The sequence below is a fragment of the Mytilus galloprovincialis genome, chromosome 4, assembly GCF_965363235.1.
Source record: "Mytilus galloprovincialis chromosome 4, xbMytGall1.hap1.1, whole genome shotgun sequence".
Classification (NCBI taxonomy): Eukaryota; Metazoa; Mollusca; class Bivalvia; order Mytilida; family Mytilidae; genus Mytilus; species Mytilus galloprovincialis.
In genome coordinates, this window is record NC_134841.1 from 63,800,335 (window position 1) to 63,819,288 (window position 18,954).

The 18,954-nt window shown below is 32.7% G+C and overlaps 1 protein-coding gene across 1 annotated transcript; it reads right to left on the reverse strand.

Moving 5' to 3' along the window:
* Window positions 1–1,953: 1,953 nt before the first annotated feature.
* LOC143073734 (NBAS subunit of NRZ tethering complex-like) lies at window positions 1,954–17,302 on the reverse strand. Its single transcript, XM_076249493.1, has 12 exons — window positions 16,977–17,302; window positions 15,707–15,837; window positions 14,442–14,505; window positions 8,647–8,689; window positions 7,571–7,651; window positions 6,631–6,678; window positions 5,700–5,877; window positions 5,355–5,443; window positions 4,548–4,839; window positions 3,930–4,004; window positions 2,405–2,533; window positions 1,954–2,013 (listed from the first exon to the last, which is right to left on the reverse strand). Exons 2-12 carry the CDS (start codon window positions 15,800–15,802, stop codon window positions 1,954–1,956), a joined length of 1,155 nt encoding a protein of 384 aa, XP_076105608.1. The 5' UTR covers window positions 15,803–15,837; window positions 16,977–17,302.
* Window positions 17,303–18,954: the final 1,652 nt, after the last annotated feature.

An 18,954-nucleotide genomic window follows, 5' to 3' on the forward strand; every position in this document is an offset into this window, starting at 1 on the left:
ATTATTCAAGCATTACTACTGTGTGGTAAACAGAATATTGCTATTAGGGGTCATACCGAAGAAAGAAGTAATTTCATGGCAATCCTACGTGAATTCGCGGAAGATGATCCATCGTTAAAAGAACACATTCAGAGTACTACTGCAAGGTACAAATATACTTCCCCTGACGTTCAGAATGAACTTTTGATAATATGCGCGAAACAGATTTCTGATAAAATAGTCGAAGATTGTAATGAAGCTGGTTTCTTTTCTGTACTTGGCGATGAATGTACGGATAAGTCAACAAAAGAACAAATGTCTATTTGTTTAAGATTTATAGATCCTGGGACCAAAGATGTTAGGGACGATTTTCTTTGTTTTGTGGAACCCGAAAACACAAAGGGCGAAACAATCGCTAGATGCTTATTAGGCACATTAGAAAAAGAAGGCGTCGTCATCGACAGAATGAGAGGACAAGGTTACGATGGTGCCGCTAACATGTCCGGCAAATTTCGAGGAGTCCAGGCAATAGTCAGGGAACGAGTGTCTACAGCAACATACGTACATTGCAAGGCCCACCAACTTAACCTGGCTCTAATTCATTCTTCAAAAGAACCGTGTGTTCGCAATATGATGGGGACTGTTCAGGATATTGCATTTGCGTTTGACTATTCGGCAAAGAGACTCAATGCCTTCGCAACAGAGCTTAGTAATTGTGATGAAAACGTCAAGGAAGCCATGGAAAAACGCTCCAAGCTAACAACGTTATGTGAAACTAGATGGTCAGCTCGGGCAGAATCTTTGTTCACATTTAAGTCGGCCTTCCCCGTAGTTGTTCATGCCTTAGAATATCTCCGTGATAATCGAGATGAAAAAGCTGGTGCTTACTTAGCCGCTATACTTAAATTTGAATTCTTGATAGCGTTGGTTGTAGTGGAGCATATATTAAGCGTGACAGTCGCTCTTAGCAATTTTTTACAAAGTAAGAGTTGCGATCTGATCGAAGCAGTTGGCGAAAGCAAAGTAGTCGTCCAAAGATTGCGTGATGAAAGAAATGACCCGGCTGTGTGGGATGCCTTGTATGGAAAGGCAGTAGAAATTGCCGCTGATTTTGAACTTAATCCTTGTACACCGCGTCGCGCCGGGCGCCAAATGCACAGAGCAAACCACCCTGAACAAGACCCACAAGAGTACTGGAAGGTTTCTCTGTATTACATATTTCTTGACCATCTTGTTCAGGAATTGGAATCACGTTTAATTCAGTCAGAAGACAGGTTCCTTGCAGAGTATTTGGTGCCAGTCAAGCTGCAGGGATTAACACCAGATAATATTGAAAAAATATACAATGCTTACAACGACGATATTGGCACTCTGGAACAACTCCAAGAAGAAATTTCTCGTTGGAAAACCAGATGGAGCATGACTATGTTGGACACGAAACCAAAGACACTCCATGAAACACTGGTCACAACAAACAAAAATCTCTATCCGAACATTTCTACTATAATATCTGTCCTACTAACAATGCCAGCTTCAACAGCCACAGCAGAGAGATCTTTTAGTGCAATGAACAGAATAAAAACATACTTGCGATCCACAATGGGAACAGACCGTCTATCGGCGCTTGCTACGCTGCACATCTATAGAGATGTGGAAATCGATAGACAAAATGTTATAACAAAATTTGCATCAGTTAAGGGAAGAAAGCTGAATTTTTTGTTGTAAATATTCTGGATTGTTAATTTTGTAAATATTTAAATAATAAAATTATCATTGTGACCCTATTCAATACTTTCAAGGCTATTATTTATTGATTTAAAGCAAAAATCTAAGTGGTGTCGAAATCTGGGGTTAGTACAAATTCATTCAAAGAAAAAGACCGAAAACATATAATTTTCTGCATAAAAAGGTCCCAAAAATTTTTAGCCTCGCTACGCTCGGCGAGTTCAGGCATCCACATCCAATTTACCCTGGCTACGCCACTGCTCTCTGTGGATTGTCTGTAAATTCTGGACTTATCTCATCAAAATTAGGCTACAAAAAGTAAAAGTATGTGAAGTTTTCATTGATAAACTTATTCCTTTCTTTTTAATTTCTACTCATTTCCTGTTTTGTTAATGGAACCAATATCACATGATTTAAAATTCAAATCTCCATTTTACATAAAAAAAAAATTTTTTTTTTAGAAAAATAATAGTGTATTTTCTGAAAAGCAACCTATTGTACAAATCATATTTCTATGTTGAAAAATATATGATCATATATAAGTTTTAAGTTTAATTTTTTTTACTTATATTAATATAACTAAACAAATATATATGTTAATACGTTATGTAGAAGTAAGCAATGAAATTATTCATCTGCTATAAACCAGCAAATTTAATGAATTGCAATTACAATTATTAACTTAAATACGATATCGTACCTGCTCCTCAAGTCCCCAGCAATGGTAAAGTTTAAGTGATGGTAGTCTCCAGATGGTCAGCTTCCCAGAGTAATGTAATCCTACCACTAACTTGTCATCTGGAGAAATACACAGTTTAAATACTCCATCCTACAAAAATATAGTGTATATCATTTTCATTGCAAGATTTTTTCAATATAAGACAATAACAATCAAAACCAAGGAGTAAACAAAGACTCATAAAACCAAAAGACATTTACATCAACAGTTATAAATAATAAACAAGAAACAACACAAACTCCACTAAAAACCGGGAGTGAAATCAGGTGCTCCGGAAGGGTAAGCATTTCCTGCACCATATACGGGCCCGACAGAGTCGGCACCCGTCGTGTTATTTCTTTGTTCCGTTCGCTAATGATGGAAGGTTATTATGACTGAGGAAGAATATCAGATATGATATCTGACACACTTTAGTCATAATGGCCTATCAGGTCATAATGGCCTATCAGGTGATAATGGCCAATCAGCTCATGATGGCGACCGTAAAATTTCTTGAGTGATGACCTTAATTTGATTGATTCATAGCCCTGTCTTAGCAACTTTTGAGAAAGCAGTATTACTCGTTCAACAAAATCAACCTACTTTGAGCTAGCTTTAGAGTAACGTATCAATTGAGACACATATACTCCATATGCTGGTGCCGCTGGGATGTTGCTACACAGAAATGGAAAGTTGACTATATGAAAATTAAAATCATCGTGTTTGTCATAAATTTTGGTATTTAACCTACCATCAGTAGTCATTTCCAGAAAAAGATCTAAATATGAAGCAGATTTATAGTAGTATTTAAAGTAGTATCTTTTATTTCAAGTTCACTTGGATATATTACATGTAAGTGATCACTGAATCTATTATTATTAAGAGACAGTACATAGTCAATATACCGAAAGGTGAAATTAAGACTGGGCTAATTCTTTTTGACAATTGTGCTATATGGTGAATTAAAGGAATGAAAAATCTAACCATTTTTTTGACTTATGTAAATGCAAATATTTCACTCTAATTCTTTGAAAAAAAAGAGAGAAAAAAAGAGAAGTATAAAAAATGTCAATGAGACAATAAATCCAGCTGACTAGGATAAATATATATTATATACTTTACATGTCTACAAAAGGGTTTAGAGCTTACAATAAAGGATAAATGTTTTTGTAAAGCTTAACGATGATCTGCAGACGTTCACAGCTGTTGGTGGTGGATTGATGTTTAATTTACACCTATTACATATTCTTATTTCTTATAAAAGCTAAAAGAAGCACAAAAAATTGAATGTATATGACCGAGGTTTATTCTGTATATCTATTAGACTATTACCAATAGATGAATATATGTGAAAATATGGATATGATTAAATAAGACAGCAATAAAAAAAACTCTAGTTAACCTTATACCATGCATAAGCTCAGACCCCAAAACCACAGAGTTAACACCTATGAAATAAATGCACAAACAAACATTATTTTTACCTGCACAAACAAACATTATTTACCTGAACATGTGGCCTCCTATTAAAGATACCATTTACAGATTTCAGTCTTTTCATTAAGGTTCGTTTTTGCTGAGCCTGTAATAAAACAGAAATAATTTAACCAACATATGATAAAAAGAGAAATGTAATGTATGAGTCATAGATTAATATATAAATATTACTAAAAACACACAAAAAAACATATTACTCACAATTCCATGCTAAATGCATGCAAACATTTCACAGTATATTTGATATTATACTTTATGAGAATCATTAAGACAATTGTGGTTATAATTAATTTTCTCCCTTTAATTTTTACAAATCTCTGTACCAAGTACTCATTTCAGAAGGTTTTCTTTTCATATCATCATCTTTTTCTAAAACTGAATACATCAGCATGCTTAGATTTGCTTGTTAGACAGTGAATTAAAGGTCCATGTCCACCCTATATTTGCTATTTCTATCCTCTATGATTTTAAAGTATCAAAAAAATGTATTGAAAATATGTTATTTAAATGTAGACTGACCTTAAAATCAAATGTTTCATCTCTTACATTTAAAATACATGCTTTTTTTTTAAATAATTTTATTCCTATTCCCCTCCCCCATTTTTCCAGTCAATGATTTTACAAGTACCTGTTTTAAATCTTGTTCATAATCCGTCACCATCTTATAGTAAGGATAATCAGATAAAATTCTCCAGGCTGTCACCCCTTCTTCCATGGATCTACTCAATGCAATTTCTGTCTGCATTCCAAGCCCTCCCACCAATAGAATTTTAGCTGGCTCATAGTACACAATAGAACTGATCCCTAGAGGATACTGATGATTAAACAGGAAATGATGCCTTGTTTGGAAACCTTTGTCCCTATCAACCAGGTAGCTTTTCAGTCTTCCATGATAGTTGACAACTAATAACTCGGCTGACCTGTAATTAAATGCATTTTACTATGGACAACAAATATCAAACAAAGGCATACTTAGTTTACAAATAGTTTTTTTCAAATAATTATTCACTACAATAAATGTGTGAGTGATAGAATAATAAACCTGCTTATAGATAATTCTGTATGTTCAATTTAAAAAATTACTCAACAGAACTGTTTTGGCTTTTTTGTCAAATGTTATACATTGTTTTTACACATTCACTGAAATGAAAGGGAGATAATTAGTGAGTCAGTTTGTGTTTTTAAACAAAACATATATACCATATCATATGTGATAGTTTTAAAGACTAGGTACACAACCAATCTGTGATTGTTTACAGAGGCACTGGGTGATTTATAGCTTGAGATCTATTATAAATACTTGTATGATTTCGCCCTTTTTGTCTTTGTGTCTGTTTCTGTTGTTGTCTTATACCCAAACTCAATTTTATTCATGTATGCACTATAATTTTAAACATTTATCTACTATATGTTTCTTTATAAATTTTGTTATTACCATGGCGCCTCTAACTTAAGATCAGTAAACAACAACCCTGCCACAGCTCTGCTCAAATCTAGAGGCTTAGTCATGTCTTCTTGGGCCTCCTGTAAATAAATGTAGACATTTAAATGATAACTCAATGAGATTTAGTAAACAAATATTGAATATGATTAATGTTATTAAACAATGATAATTTTGACTGATGTTTTAAAAACTTATGAAAATAATTAACTCAATTAACTATGTCTGCATTTTTATTGTTTCAACATATTTTGTGAACCATAGTCAATTCATAGACAAGACACGAAGGATTTTATTTTGTACTGAAATCAAACTTGCATGATATGTAAAAATGTATACCCCACTGATAGTGAAGAGCTGTGTTCCAACAATATCAAAAACATCTACTGTCCCATTGCTCCTAGAGCAAGCTACCATGGTATTATCTGGGCTCCATGTCACCTGACGCCATTGTGGATATGGATCTCTGGGAACAACACCTCTACCAACAACATTCTCAAAATTGTCCCTTTTAGATCTGTTTAAAAATAAAACATATCTGACCAAAGTTTAAGAAAAAAAATATGAATAAAGATAATTTCTTTTGTAGCAAATAAAGATAAAGATTAGTTTATCTTTTTGAAGAAAACTGATAAAAGTTTCAGATTAAAAAAAAAAAAAAATCCTGTAAAGATATAACTAAAGAGCACAGATAAACAAGAATGTGTCCTCAGTACACGAATGCCCCACTCGCACTATCATTTTCTATGTTCAGTGGACCGTGAAATTGGGGTAAAATCTCTAATTTGGCATTAAAATTAGAAAGATCATATCATAGGGAACATGTGTACCAAGTTTGAAGTCGATTGGACTTCAACTTCATCAAAAACTACCTCGACCAAAAACTTTAACCTGAAGCGGGACAGACGGACGAACAGACGGACGAACAGACGAACGAACGGACGGACGAACGGACGCACAGACCAGAAAACATAATGCCCCTCTACTATCGTAGGTGGGGCATAAAAATAAAATAGTCAACATAAAATTTTAGTTTTCTCTAAATAATGTCAGTGTAACTTTTATGCATCATAAATTCAGATGTATATAACTATATGCGTATAAACTCAAGAAAATTCAAGAAATAAACATTTACTAAATATCAAGCTGTTTTAAGGTCAACATGAAAATGATCTCAAAGTAATGGAGTCTGAGAACATAGATAATACTCAAAACATATAGTACTATAAGACTAATGATTACTACAAAACTATATAAAACAAATGTGTACCTGATTTCCACACATTGGTCTTGAAGTATTGCAATGTATGTACATTCGCTGTAATGAAAACATTATAATGAAATAAATTATCCTTCATAATATGTAACTGCTTGTAAAATAGGTTTCAGCAAAATGTAAATATAGAAGGCATAAGTCCACATCAATGTCTTGTCCATCATAATTGATATTTCTATTTCATTTTGTTTTTTTGCTCAACATGTTTTCTGAAGATGGCTTTTTCTAGGCCTTTTGTAGCCAACTTTATGGTATTGGTTTTTCTCAATGCCAATATATGTGTATATCCCCTTTATCTGAACTTTAGTGTATAGTCATTTCATTGGCAATTATACATCCTGTTATTTTTATATTTAAAAAATTTAATAATGTGAACCAAATTGAGGTTTTCATACAAATTTGACTCGCAACAATGAGTTAATCAACAATGATCATTTTGTTTGGAAAATTCAAAAGTGCAGATGCCAAACAGTTCTAATTACAGCATCAGAGGGTATAAAATTGAAAATGGAAATGGGGAATGTGTCAAAGAGACAACAACCCGACCATAGAAAAGACAAAAGCAGAAGGTCACCAACAGGTCTTCAATGTAGCGAGAAATTCCCGCACCTGGAGGCGTCCTCCAGCTGGCTCCTTAACAAATATATACTAGTTCAGTGATAATGAACGCCATACTAAACTCCAAATTGTACACAAGAAACTAAAATAAATATAATAAAAGACTAACAAAGGCCAGAGGCTCCTGACTTGGGACAGGCTACCGGTATATACTGTCTGGACATACCAGTGAGTATGCAATAGATTTATATAATTTTTAAATAATAAAATTATAAAAGACCTAAATATTGAATAACTGATTTTGTTAGTCTAGTTGTTTCAAGTATAACTTATTTCCTTTATTTGCAAAGTAACATCTGCTAAAGTTAATATTTACCTTGCTATGGCAATGTGCCAGTTTATCTGACTGTTTACCAACTTCAGTAAATTTTGTGGCAGGGAACAAGGACTTGCAGAACTACAAACAGAATGTAAAATTATTCAAATAAAATCTCAAATCTTCACATTTCACATACAGAAACATTCGTAAATATTTAAATAACAATTTTTTAGTTGTTACTGTAATATGTCTGATAGTTTTCACTCTGAGTGCTCTAGAATTAAGCGTAAGTTCGACTTTATGCAAAAGATCTGAATGATTTGGTCCGAGACCACAATTATTTCGTAGTGCATTTCTTTTAGAACATAAATGTAAATAAAAAAAATCCCACCTGCGCTTTCTCAAAGAAACTTTTACAGTGTGTTGTACTACTTTTGGGACAAATTATATCAAAATTATAGAAAACTTCATCGCCTCTTGAGATCTTTTGACAACTTCCGAAGTGCTATTTTTCAACCTTTTTCACCTGGACCAAATCACTACTTTCTTTTAAAATTCTGGACCCAAATTTTTTAACAGTGTAATTTCACCCCCCTACTTGCAATTTGAGGCATTAAACATGGAGAAATAAATTTGGAAGGGGTATACAAATTAATGGCAAGTAACCCACTGTCAACACTAGGGACTATATTTGTGAACAACGAAAATCAAGGGACGACAATTGTGGTATCGGACCATTTGTTCAATACAACTGTAACCACATTTGATGTTTGTCATGAAAGCTGCAAGTTCTAGTGTTGTGTAACAATGATAAAATAAATAGTTCCTAATATTTTTATGAATACAATTAACATAATATAATTTCATACAATTTTATCAATTGAAAGAAACAAATACATTAACATTTCCATAATCATTTTCATTTACATAACTTGTATTATCAATTGGTTATTCAGTACTTTACTGATAGTGTCCGATTTCCAAAATATTTCTTAAATGGGTTTGAAATGTCTAAAACAAGCAAGAGGAGAGTTGTCTCATTGGGAGTCATTACATACCTTCTTTTTATATTAACGTTTAAAAACCTTCATAGTCTATGAACAATTATTTCATACATTACAATACTGACTTACATGATTGGTATTCCAAGAGTTCTCAAAAATGTCCAAATGCTTCCTAAAATTAAAAAAAAATATATTACAAGTATTACCGGTAATATTTTTCATATTGGAAATATACAATATTATAAAAGTCAAAGGCATTTAACATTTGATCTAGAGATCAGCATCCTAAGACAGGGCATCATGGGTTTGTACCCATGTTCTTGATTTTTTTAATTGAAATAGATATAAGAAGATGTGATGCTAGTATATCAAACTTTTAATATGTCACTTCAAAATTTGTTATAATAGACAACTTTCGAGTTCGATGCATTTCCGTCAAAAACTCTGGTTTTAGTGAACGTCATTTGTGCGTTTAGGGACGTCGTCACTTCCATTCCAATGTTGAGCGAGTGGTTGGAAAGTCAGTTCAATTGAAGTCTGGAATGTCAGTTAACTGCTAGTAGTCTGTTGTTATTTATGTATTATTGTCATTTTGTTTATTTTCTTTAGTTACATTTTCTGACATCAGACTCGGATTTCTCTTGAACTGAATTTTAATGTGCGTATTGTTATGCGTTTACTTTACTACATTGGTTAGAGGTATAGGGGGAGGGTTGAGATCTCACAAACATGTTTAACCCCGCCGCATTTTTGCGCCTGTCCCAAGTCAGGAGCCTCTGGCCTTTGTTAGTCTTGTATTATTTTAATTTTAGTTTCTTGTGTACAATTTGGAAATTAGTATGGCGTTCATTATCACTGGACTAGTATATATTTGTTTAGGGGCCAGCTGAAGGACGCCTCCGGGTGCGGGAATTTCTCGCTACATTGAAGACCTGTTGGTGACCCTCTGCTGTTGTTTTTTATTTGGTCGGGTTGTTGTCTCTTTGACACATTCCCCATTTCCATTCTCAATTCTATTTTTTACAGAGTTTGTCTTTAGTGCCGTGTGGAGGCAGTAGAGTGCCTCCCCGTGCTTCAGGTTTATGCTCTTATAATATACTAGATTATGGAGTGTGTGTCCAAGCGAGAACTGCTCTAATTCATTACTTTAGGAATATTTATCAAAAAGTAGTATTTCAATATTCAGCCCCATTCTACTATTTAATACTGATAGCGTTTGACATTTTTAGCCGAACAAATTTATCCATTTTATATAACTTCAATTATTGTATGCTGGTTCATATTCTGGACGCCAATCTTTGCTCCTTTATTATATAATTCACTAACAAAACAATTATGAAGCTTAGAAATGGAAAATTACTAAATACTAAACTTGTTCAAAGGGTATCCACACGTCTCAATCTTCAAAATCGGTTATCTAAAAATACTACCATCGCTAACATTTTTAACAATAAAAATCGTGGTTACCCTTCTATCGATAAGTGTCATGCCAAAAAATGACTTACATGTCCCCGTCTTTCCACCAACAATACGGTAAGGTCCACGTTTAATGGTCGCACATTTTCTTTAAATTTTGAAACTGATATTATAACTTGAAAAACAAACAGTATTATTTATTTACTCACATGAAACAAACCGGGGTGTGGAATTCAGTACGTAGGAGAAACTGGACGATATTTATCTAAACGCACTCAAGAACATCTGTATCGTTTTAAAAGACCCAATAAATTCAAAAGTATTATTTACCAACACCTTAAGAAGCACAACCATCCTTTTAAATATTTAACAGTTCAACCTTTAGAAGTAGTAAATAAGCAGCCTGGTGAATCGCATTCAAAGTTTGTACGATCACGGAAAATAATTGAATTAAATTGGATTAAAAAATTACAGACAGTTTACCCTCTCGGTCTAAATGATAATATCATGGGAATTGGTAATATATCTAGAACCAATTCCGTTAACATTTTGGGTATAGTTTCTAAAACTGTTCGTAAAAAACTTTCTCACGGTCGTAGAACAAATCACAATCAAAGAAAATTTCAGGCCAATCATACCAATATTTCGGACCTAATTTCTATTTCAAAAAACAACGGCAGACATTATCTGTTAACAAAACTCTGTTCGTTACCGGTTAATAAGTTAAATAAAATTTTGGAGGATTGCAACACAATTTCATATAGCAGTCCTAAGTATGAAATTGTTCAAATTATTATGGCATATTGTTATTCTAAATTATTTCCCAAAATTGATCGCCCTGAAGATCATAAAAAACATTTTATTAAAATTAAGTATGTCAATAAAGGCTTTGATTTTGTAAATATTGCCGGTATATTTAACGACCATTCTGTTAAAGAACAAATTCCTGGATATTTTGACAATACTGAGCTACCTCTCATTTGTTATATTTACAAGAAATCTACCCGGAAATTTGTGTTTAATTATAGTCAATTGTGTAAAGATGTTAATATCAGTGAAAATACACCTACTTCATGTAATTGCAGTAATTCCGAATATATTTATGCACCCATTTCCCATGTTATAACAGGAGATCTTATCATCGTTCAAGACCGAGAGTTAAAATCATTCCTCAGTAAAGGACCTAAATATCGTCCCCCGTCAATTATTAATTGGAATGAGTGTCGTAATATCATCCACGACTCACTCCATACTTACTGTATGAAATGGATAAAACGGGAAAAAGCTGACAAAAAATCTTTGGACTCTTTTTTTAATTCAGTAATGAAGATAGTTGATATACGTATTCAACATTTTAATGAACATTTTACTATAAACAATAACCACAATAAACCTATTTCTCATATCAAACATAAACTAAAAGAACTAGCCAAGGAATTTGTTTTTGTCCAGGCAGATAAAGCTGCTAATAATATTATTATTGTTTGACGTAAATTTTACATTGAGGTTCTGAAAAAGGAAATCACCAATTCACCAACATTCCAACTGACTCCATTTTCAGAAAACGAAATCTGTAACAAACATAAACTTTTAGCCACCGCTTTACAAGCAGAGCCAAATACAATGAAAGTCCCAACTATGTATTGGCTTCAAAAGCTACACAAAACCCCTTACAAATATAGATTTATTTCGTCTTCAAGCCATTGTTCAACTACTAAATTGTCTATTCTTCTTACCAGCACACTTGGTACAATTAAAAACCTGATAATAAATTGTTCAAATAAGGTCTTCGAAAATAGTGGAATAAATTACTTTTGGAGTGTCAAGAACTTGTTGGAAGTACTTGATAAATTGCATGCTTATATTGGTGATTTTGAATCTGTTCAAAGTTTTGATTTTTCTACCCTGTATACCACATTGCCTCACATTCTCATTAAGAAAAAATTCACACACCTAATTAAATGGGCATTCAAAAAATCAGAATGTGAATATATATGTTCAAACTCTTTTAGGTCATTTTTTAGTAGCAATAAACAAAAAAACTATGTTAATTGGACATGCTTTGATACTATATATGCCCTTGAATTTTTACTAGATAACATTTTTGTTCGCTTTGGGGATTCCGTATATCGTCAGATTATCGGAATTCCAATGGGGACTAACTGTGCACCACTTATTGCGGACCTGTTTTTGTATTGTTATGAGTTACAATTTATGACAAAAATAAGCAAAGACCCATCGAAACAACATCTGATAAACAAATTTAATAATACTTTTAGATATTTGGATGATATTTTGGCTCTCAATAATGACGACTTCAGTATGTATATTAATGAAATTTATCCTGTTGAACTTATTTTAAATAAAGCTAATACTAACAATGACCACTGCCCTTTTCTCGATCTTGATATCTATATCACTAATGGAAAGCTGAATACTAAAATTTATGATAAAAGGGATGATTTTTCATTTCCTATCGTTAATTATCCGTTTTTAGATGGTGACGTTCCCTTGTCACCATCTTATGGTGTTTATATATCTCAACTTGTACGATTCGCTCGTGTATGTAACAATGTTTTAGATTTTAACGAGAGAAATTTATGTATTACTGAAAAATTATTACACCAGGGTTTTCGATATCACAAACTAGTCAAAACATTTACTAAATTTTATCATCGGTATAAAGACATCATTCGTAAATATAGCTCAACATGCAGACTTCTAATACGTTCAGGTATTTCACATCCAATTTTTTATGGTAATATTCTTTATAAACCACAAAGGTGTCAGTATTCACCTCAGAAACTTACAAAACCTTTGAATAGACTTATTAAGAAGGGATATAATTACGATACTGTTGTCAAGTCATTAAAGATTGCATATTTTGGCGTTAATATTGAGTCACTGATAAGGTCTTTGCATCGGAACTAAACACATATATGTTATGATGGTATGATACTAAACCCCTAACGGGACGGATTGTACCTGATGTTCATATGATGAAATCATAATCTTTCAGTCAGTTTAATTGAAGTCTGGAGCTGGTATGTCAGTTAACTGCTAGTAGTCTGTTGTTATTTATGTATTATTGTCATTTTGTTTATTTTCTTTAGTTACATTTTCTGACATCAGACTCGGATTTCTCTTGAACTGAATTTTAATGTGCGTATTGTTATGCGTTTACTTTACTACATTGGTTAGAGGTATAGGGGGAGGGTTGAGATCTCACAAACATGTTTAACCCCGCCGCATTTTTGCGCCTGTCCCAAGTCAGGAGCCTCTGGCCTTTGTTAGTCTTGTATTATTTTAATTTTAGTTTCTTGTGTACAATTTGGAAATTAGTATGGCGTTCATTATCACTGGACTAGTATATATTTGTTTAGGGGCCAGCTGAAGGACGCCTCCGGGTGCAGGAATTTCTCGCTACATTGAAGACCTGTTGGTGACCCTCTGCTGTTGTTTTTTATTTGGTCGGGTTGTTGTCTCTTTGACACATTCCCCATTTCCATTCTCAATTTTATAATTCTATATTGTACGAATTATACGACAAATTGAATTCTCAAAATTGACAATCAGCATTGATGTCATTAGGGAATTGTCATTAAGTACTTACAGAACAACCATTATTTCTAGTTTATCCTGCACAATGACGATCACAAAGACGCTTGATGAACATAAATAGTGCAGGGATACAGGCAACCCCCTCTATCTGGTAAATGACGTCATAAAGGCGCATATAATTGATGAGTTTTTTCCAGTGACGGATGAACTCGAAAGTGGTTTATTGCATTCATTTCGTCACAGAATGCAAACAGGTCAATAAATAAATGGAGCTGATTGCATTCCCTAATTCAAACACATTATAAAACACACTTATTTTGGTAATTTGATATGACAAAATATATCTACTTCATGACGAAACTTAATTTATTTGCGACTAGAATTATGTTGTTAATTTTTTTAGCAATCCTTTAGTTTTTCAGTCAGCAGCTACTAAAATCCATTAATTTCGCGAAGTCTTGTGAAATCCAAGATTAATCAATTTTTTACTGAAAACCCTATCAGATTCATTTCCCGTTAGATAAACTAGCCAAATGCATTGTACAGGCATATTCCAAAAGAAGCAATTCTGTTTACAAATAGCTTAATATCTATAAATTTTTGTTTTTAAAATTAACTATCATGAACATAAAGATAATTTCATGAATAATTTGTTATTTCCAAGAACGTCATATAATTGTTTTATAACTGCTTAATTTCATTTGAGGTGACTTATAGGTCCATCTTTTCTTTTCTTTTTTGTCCATTGGGCTGGGTGTATTTATATTTATCATACATTGTATGTTTATAAATTAATCTGTACATATTTACACATGTCACTATAATAAATAAAAAAAAAGTGTGTTTTTTTCAAACGAACAGCAATTCCTGTTCTTCATCATGACTGTTCTTCATGAACAAACAAAAAAAGAACTGGAAAGCAGCCTAATACTTTATTATCTACTTACTTTGTGTTACTGATGTTAGTCTGCCTAGTAAAGATACATGGCCTTTATCTCTGGCTCCTCTCGTCTGTAAACAAAAATATCCATACATGTACATGTAATTATTTGTGAATTGAGCTTGCATCAAAGATATTGCAACTAGAGGCCCCCAAGAGCTTGTGTTGCTCTGATACCTGTAAATACTGTTGTTTTCAAAATTATCATTGAAATAAGGTTAAAATCATAATTAATAGTATACAATACCATAATAATGATTGAGATCAAGTTTGGTTTAATTTGGCCCAGAAGTTAAATTAAAAGCAGGTCATCCGATTGTACTAGTCTTACAATAGTTGCTGAAGACCCCTAATCATTATTAAGTTAGTTTTTCAAGTTGTGACCATTTTATATTGTATTTTTTTTACAATTTATTCCCTTATACTTCTAAAGTAAGCCCCTAAGTTCTATTTCTAGCCATGACGGCCATCATGATTGAATGACAGGGTCATCATGGTCATCTGATAAATTTTTAATCAAGGTAGCTTTAATATTGAAAATTGTTGCTTAGTTATATTCTATTTGGCCCAGTAGATTTAGTGGGGAAAATTTGTGTAAAAGAAAAAGATGACAAAAATTTATTATAAAGGGCAACAACTCCCAAAGCCAAGGGTGTGATGACAATTTTGGTTATACATGTAAATATAAACTTATTTGTAGATTTTACTTTGCTGAACATTATTTCTCATTACCGTTTATCTCTATCTATAATGACATATACGATAATAGCCAATAACTGCTTAAAATTACCAATTCAGGGACAGCAACCCAACAACAGGTCGTCTGATTCATCTGAAAATATCAAGGCGGATAGATCTCAGCCTAATAAACTTGTTTACCCCGGACACATTTATTTAAAATGATACCCTAATGATGATTGTGATCAACTTTGGTTGAACTTGGGCCATTATTTTAAGAGGAGACAGTTGTTGTAACAGTTAATGGACGACGACTGACAACAAGTGATGAGAAAGGCTCACCTGGCCACTAAAAAAGAGAAGTCAATGTTTGTCATTGGAAAAAAATAGTGCTTTTGTATGTTAATATCATTTCAAATTTTACAAAATTTGAAAGAAAATGAATATATAGAGTGACTGTAGCCTGTGTAGGAAAAAGCTCACAAAAGTCAAACGTCAAAAGGGTTTACCTTTTATAGGAAAGCAAAAACACACTTTGTTTTAGGATAAAATATGGTGCTTAAACAGAGAAAGTGAATAGTAAGGTAGACGTACAAAAATTTCTGATTCTTGGGGCCATTCAGCTTGGACTGTTAAGTCATACAATATGTTTTCTTCTGCTAGTTCCACGTCGTCTTCTTCGTTCACCATATTTACATTTTAAGACACAAAGATCAAAAGGAGTTCTGAAATAAAATTTTGAAAATCAACAAATGATCAGGCTCTGCATGTAGTTCATTAAAAGGATTATGTCAAGAAAAAATATTCGTGGTTTTATTTAATGTATGTGGTCACTTTATGATTGCAATTTAGACCAACTCTCCACCAGGGACCAAAAGATGTAAAGAAAGTACTAAGTTTCAAAATCTTGTTCAAATCTAATCGAACAGTTTTCTTAGGTAATTAATTCCTTTGTGCTTATGATTGTGTTGCACAGGTGTAACAATTACGTAATTTTACCACTAACTTCGCCTTCAAACTTTATTATCCATCCCTTGTATGATTCATTTTTAAATCTGCCTATTGATGTATCATTTTCTACACATGTTCTTGATGACAATGTAAATTTTTTGCATGAACCCCCTGAGGGGTTCATGCTTATATATTGGCGAGTTTTGGATGTGTCTATGGACCACTCGATATCTCTCGGCCGGAAGTCAGAAGAAAATTCTCTGAACGTCTCGAATGTTTTCGGTCATTTATACAGGTCTTTACAGGTTGTTATCTACGTCTTTGATATGGTCTCTTGATGTCCCTTGACGACGCAATTATATTTGTTTTAAAACGACCACTGTACACTGTGTGTATCTGGGTCAAATTTATAACGTGGTATTGTCTGTTGTCTCAATAACATGTAAACTAATTATGTTTGAAGATTCAACCACGGGATACTGTGTATTTCATCATAGACTTCCTGTACGAAATAAGTAGTAGGATTCCACCTAGACACTCAGTAGTAGGAATGAAGTAGGAATCCACCCAGATTCAAAGATTCTTTAAAGAAAGTAGGCGGACATGGAAAATGAACAACATTCTGACTGGATTTTTGGGGAAAGACGGCTTCAAGCCGTCAATTCCCTAATGGGGTTGGCCAGAGTATCATTCCCTCACGTCAATCATTTTGTTTTGATAGTTTGGAAATCCCCTCAAAATGTCAAACTGAAATTGATGACAAGGAAAACAGATTGACTTTAAATACATTTTTTACACATTTCCCTTCTGTTTCTCGTGAAATTATCGTATATTGAGCTTTCCCTTACACTATATACGTTTCTTTTACAGTCCTGAAAAATCAGTATTACGAAATATTCTAAATATATCTAACCTAGTGATGTCATTGTTGGAATGCCACACAGGGATATCCTTTATTCATTATAAAAACCAGTCACAGTATTTGTATACTAATTTAACATCCGTATTTGTTAAATGTAAACCTAATGATGTTTGCTGTAGTGTAGATCATTCACACACCAACATGCAATGCTTTAATCTGAGGCTATAATCATAATTTGTAGGTCTACTTTCGCGGTAAACAATGTCAATGGGGATACATGAGATTGGGGAGAGAAACGACAGTTTTCATTGTTTCTGTAAAGTTCTGTTTTTAGAATCTTCCTCCAATTCAGGAGCACCTCCATTGATGAGTAATTATACACTAAAATCAAAATAAATGTTTCTGAACACTTAAAATGTGACATTTAGTGTATGATAAGTAGTCTTCAATATAAATTTTTTTTGTGAATTATTGAAATGGTTAATAAAAAAATAAAATGTTGCTTTTTGTAGTTTATACCTATTGAGATTGGGGATAGCAACTGCAGTTTTCATTCTTTCTGTAATGTTATGTTTTTAGAATCTTTCTCCAATTAAGGAGCACCTCAATTGATGAGTAATTACCCACTTAAATGAAAGTTAATGTATCTGAACACTAAAAATGTCACATTAAGTATATATATGATAAGTAGTCATCAATTAAAAAATAATTTTGCGTACCAACATAATTATTCTAGTGGTCATTTTTTTTCTCATTTTTGTCGAGCCTTCGACTTTAGTCGAAAAAGCGAGACTAAGCGATCCTACATTCCGTCGTCGTCGTCGTCGTCGTCATCGTCGTCGGCGGCGTCCACAAATATTCACTCTGTGGTTAAAGTTTTTGAAATTTTAATAACTTTCTTAAACTATACTGAATTTCTACCAAACTTGGACAGAAGCTTGTTTATGATCATTAGATAGTATCAAGAAGAAAATTTTGTAAAAATAAATTTCATCTTTTCCGTATTTTACTTATAAATGGACTTAGTTTTTCTGCGAGGAAACATTACATTCACTCTGTGGTTAAAGTTTTTAAAATTTTAATAACTTTCATAAACTATCCTTGATTTGTACCAAACTTGAACAGAAGCTTGTTTATGATCATAAGATAGTATCAAGAAGAAAATTTTGTAAAAATAAATTTCCACTTTTCCGTATTTTACTTATAAATGGACTTAGTTTTTTTGCCAGAAACAAAACATTCACTCTGTGGTTTAAGTTTTTAAAACTTTTATAATGTTCTTAAACTATCCTGGATTGCTACCAAACTTAGACAAAAGCTTGTTTCTGATCATAAGATAGTATTCAGAAGTAAATTTTGTAAAAAACAAAATCACTTTTTCCGTATTTTACTTATAAATGGACATAGTTTTTCTTCCAGTTAACATTACATACAGTCTGCAGTTAAAGTTTATAAAACATTTATTAGATTCATAAACTATCCTGGATTTTTTACCAAACTTGGAAGCTTCTTTCAATCAAAAGACAGTATTGAGAGGGAAATTTTTATTGATATTTTTCCTCATTTTTGTTGAGTGCAATTAACAGCAAAAGTAGGCCAGACACTGGGTTCCGTGGAACCCTTACGATTTTTTTTTTAAATATTGCTTTTTGCAGTTTAAAGCTATTTATTCATGAATTTTTACAGATATATCAAAATGTGGGATCTGGAAACAAACTTCACACAGCTTATATCAATCATATTTGATTTTATAAGTACATGTGTCCCTGTGATGAGAGTTGTAACTGGGAACTTTATCAATTAATGGAAAATTAAAACTGCATAGATTTTTCAGTCCTCACTTTCTTGAGAATACTGTCACAAAAAATTGAGAATGGTCTTAGCCTGCCGTTCAGTTGTACATAATTAAAATTCTAAAATATATTGTAGTAGTTGTTAAATTCAATTGAATTTTAGATAATTAACTCCCAACTTTAATCAAATGTTTTGATTTAGAAGGTGCAGATCTCATTGGTCCAAATTGTCTCTA

Bases quoted from the DNA above. Each gene is read 5' to 3' on its own strand.
- LOC143073734 (XM_076249493.1), bottom strand. From the start codon at position 15,802: ATGGTGAACGAAGAAGACGACGTGGAACTAGCAGAAGAAAACATATTG. The intron at 8,690-14,441 runs GTAAGTAGATAA...TTTTAATTTTAG, and splicing joins ACTAACATCAGTAACACAAA to GAAGCATTTGGACATTTTTG. The intron at 7,652-8,646 runs GTAAGTCAGTAT...TTCTGTTTGTAG, and splicing joins ACTCTTGGAATACCAATCAT to TTCTGCAAGTCCTTGTTCCC.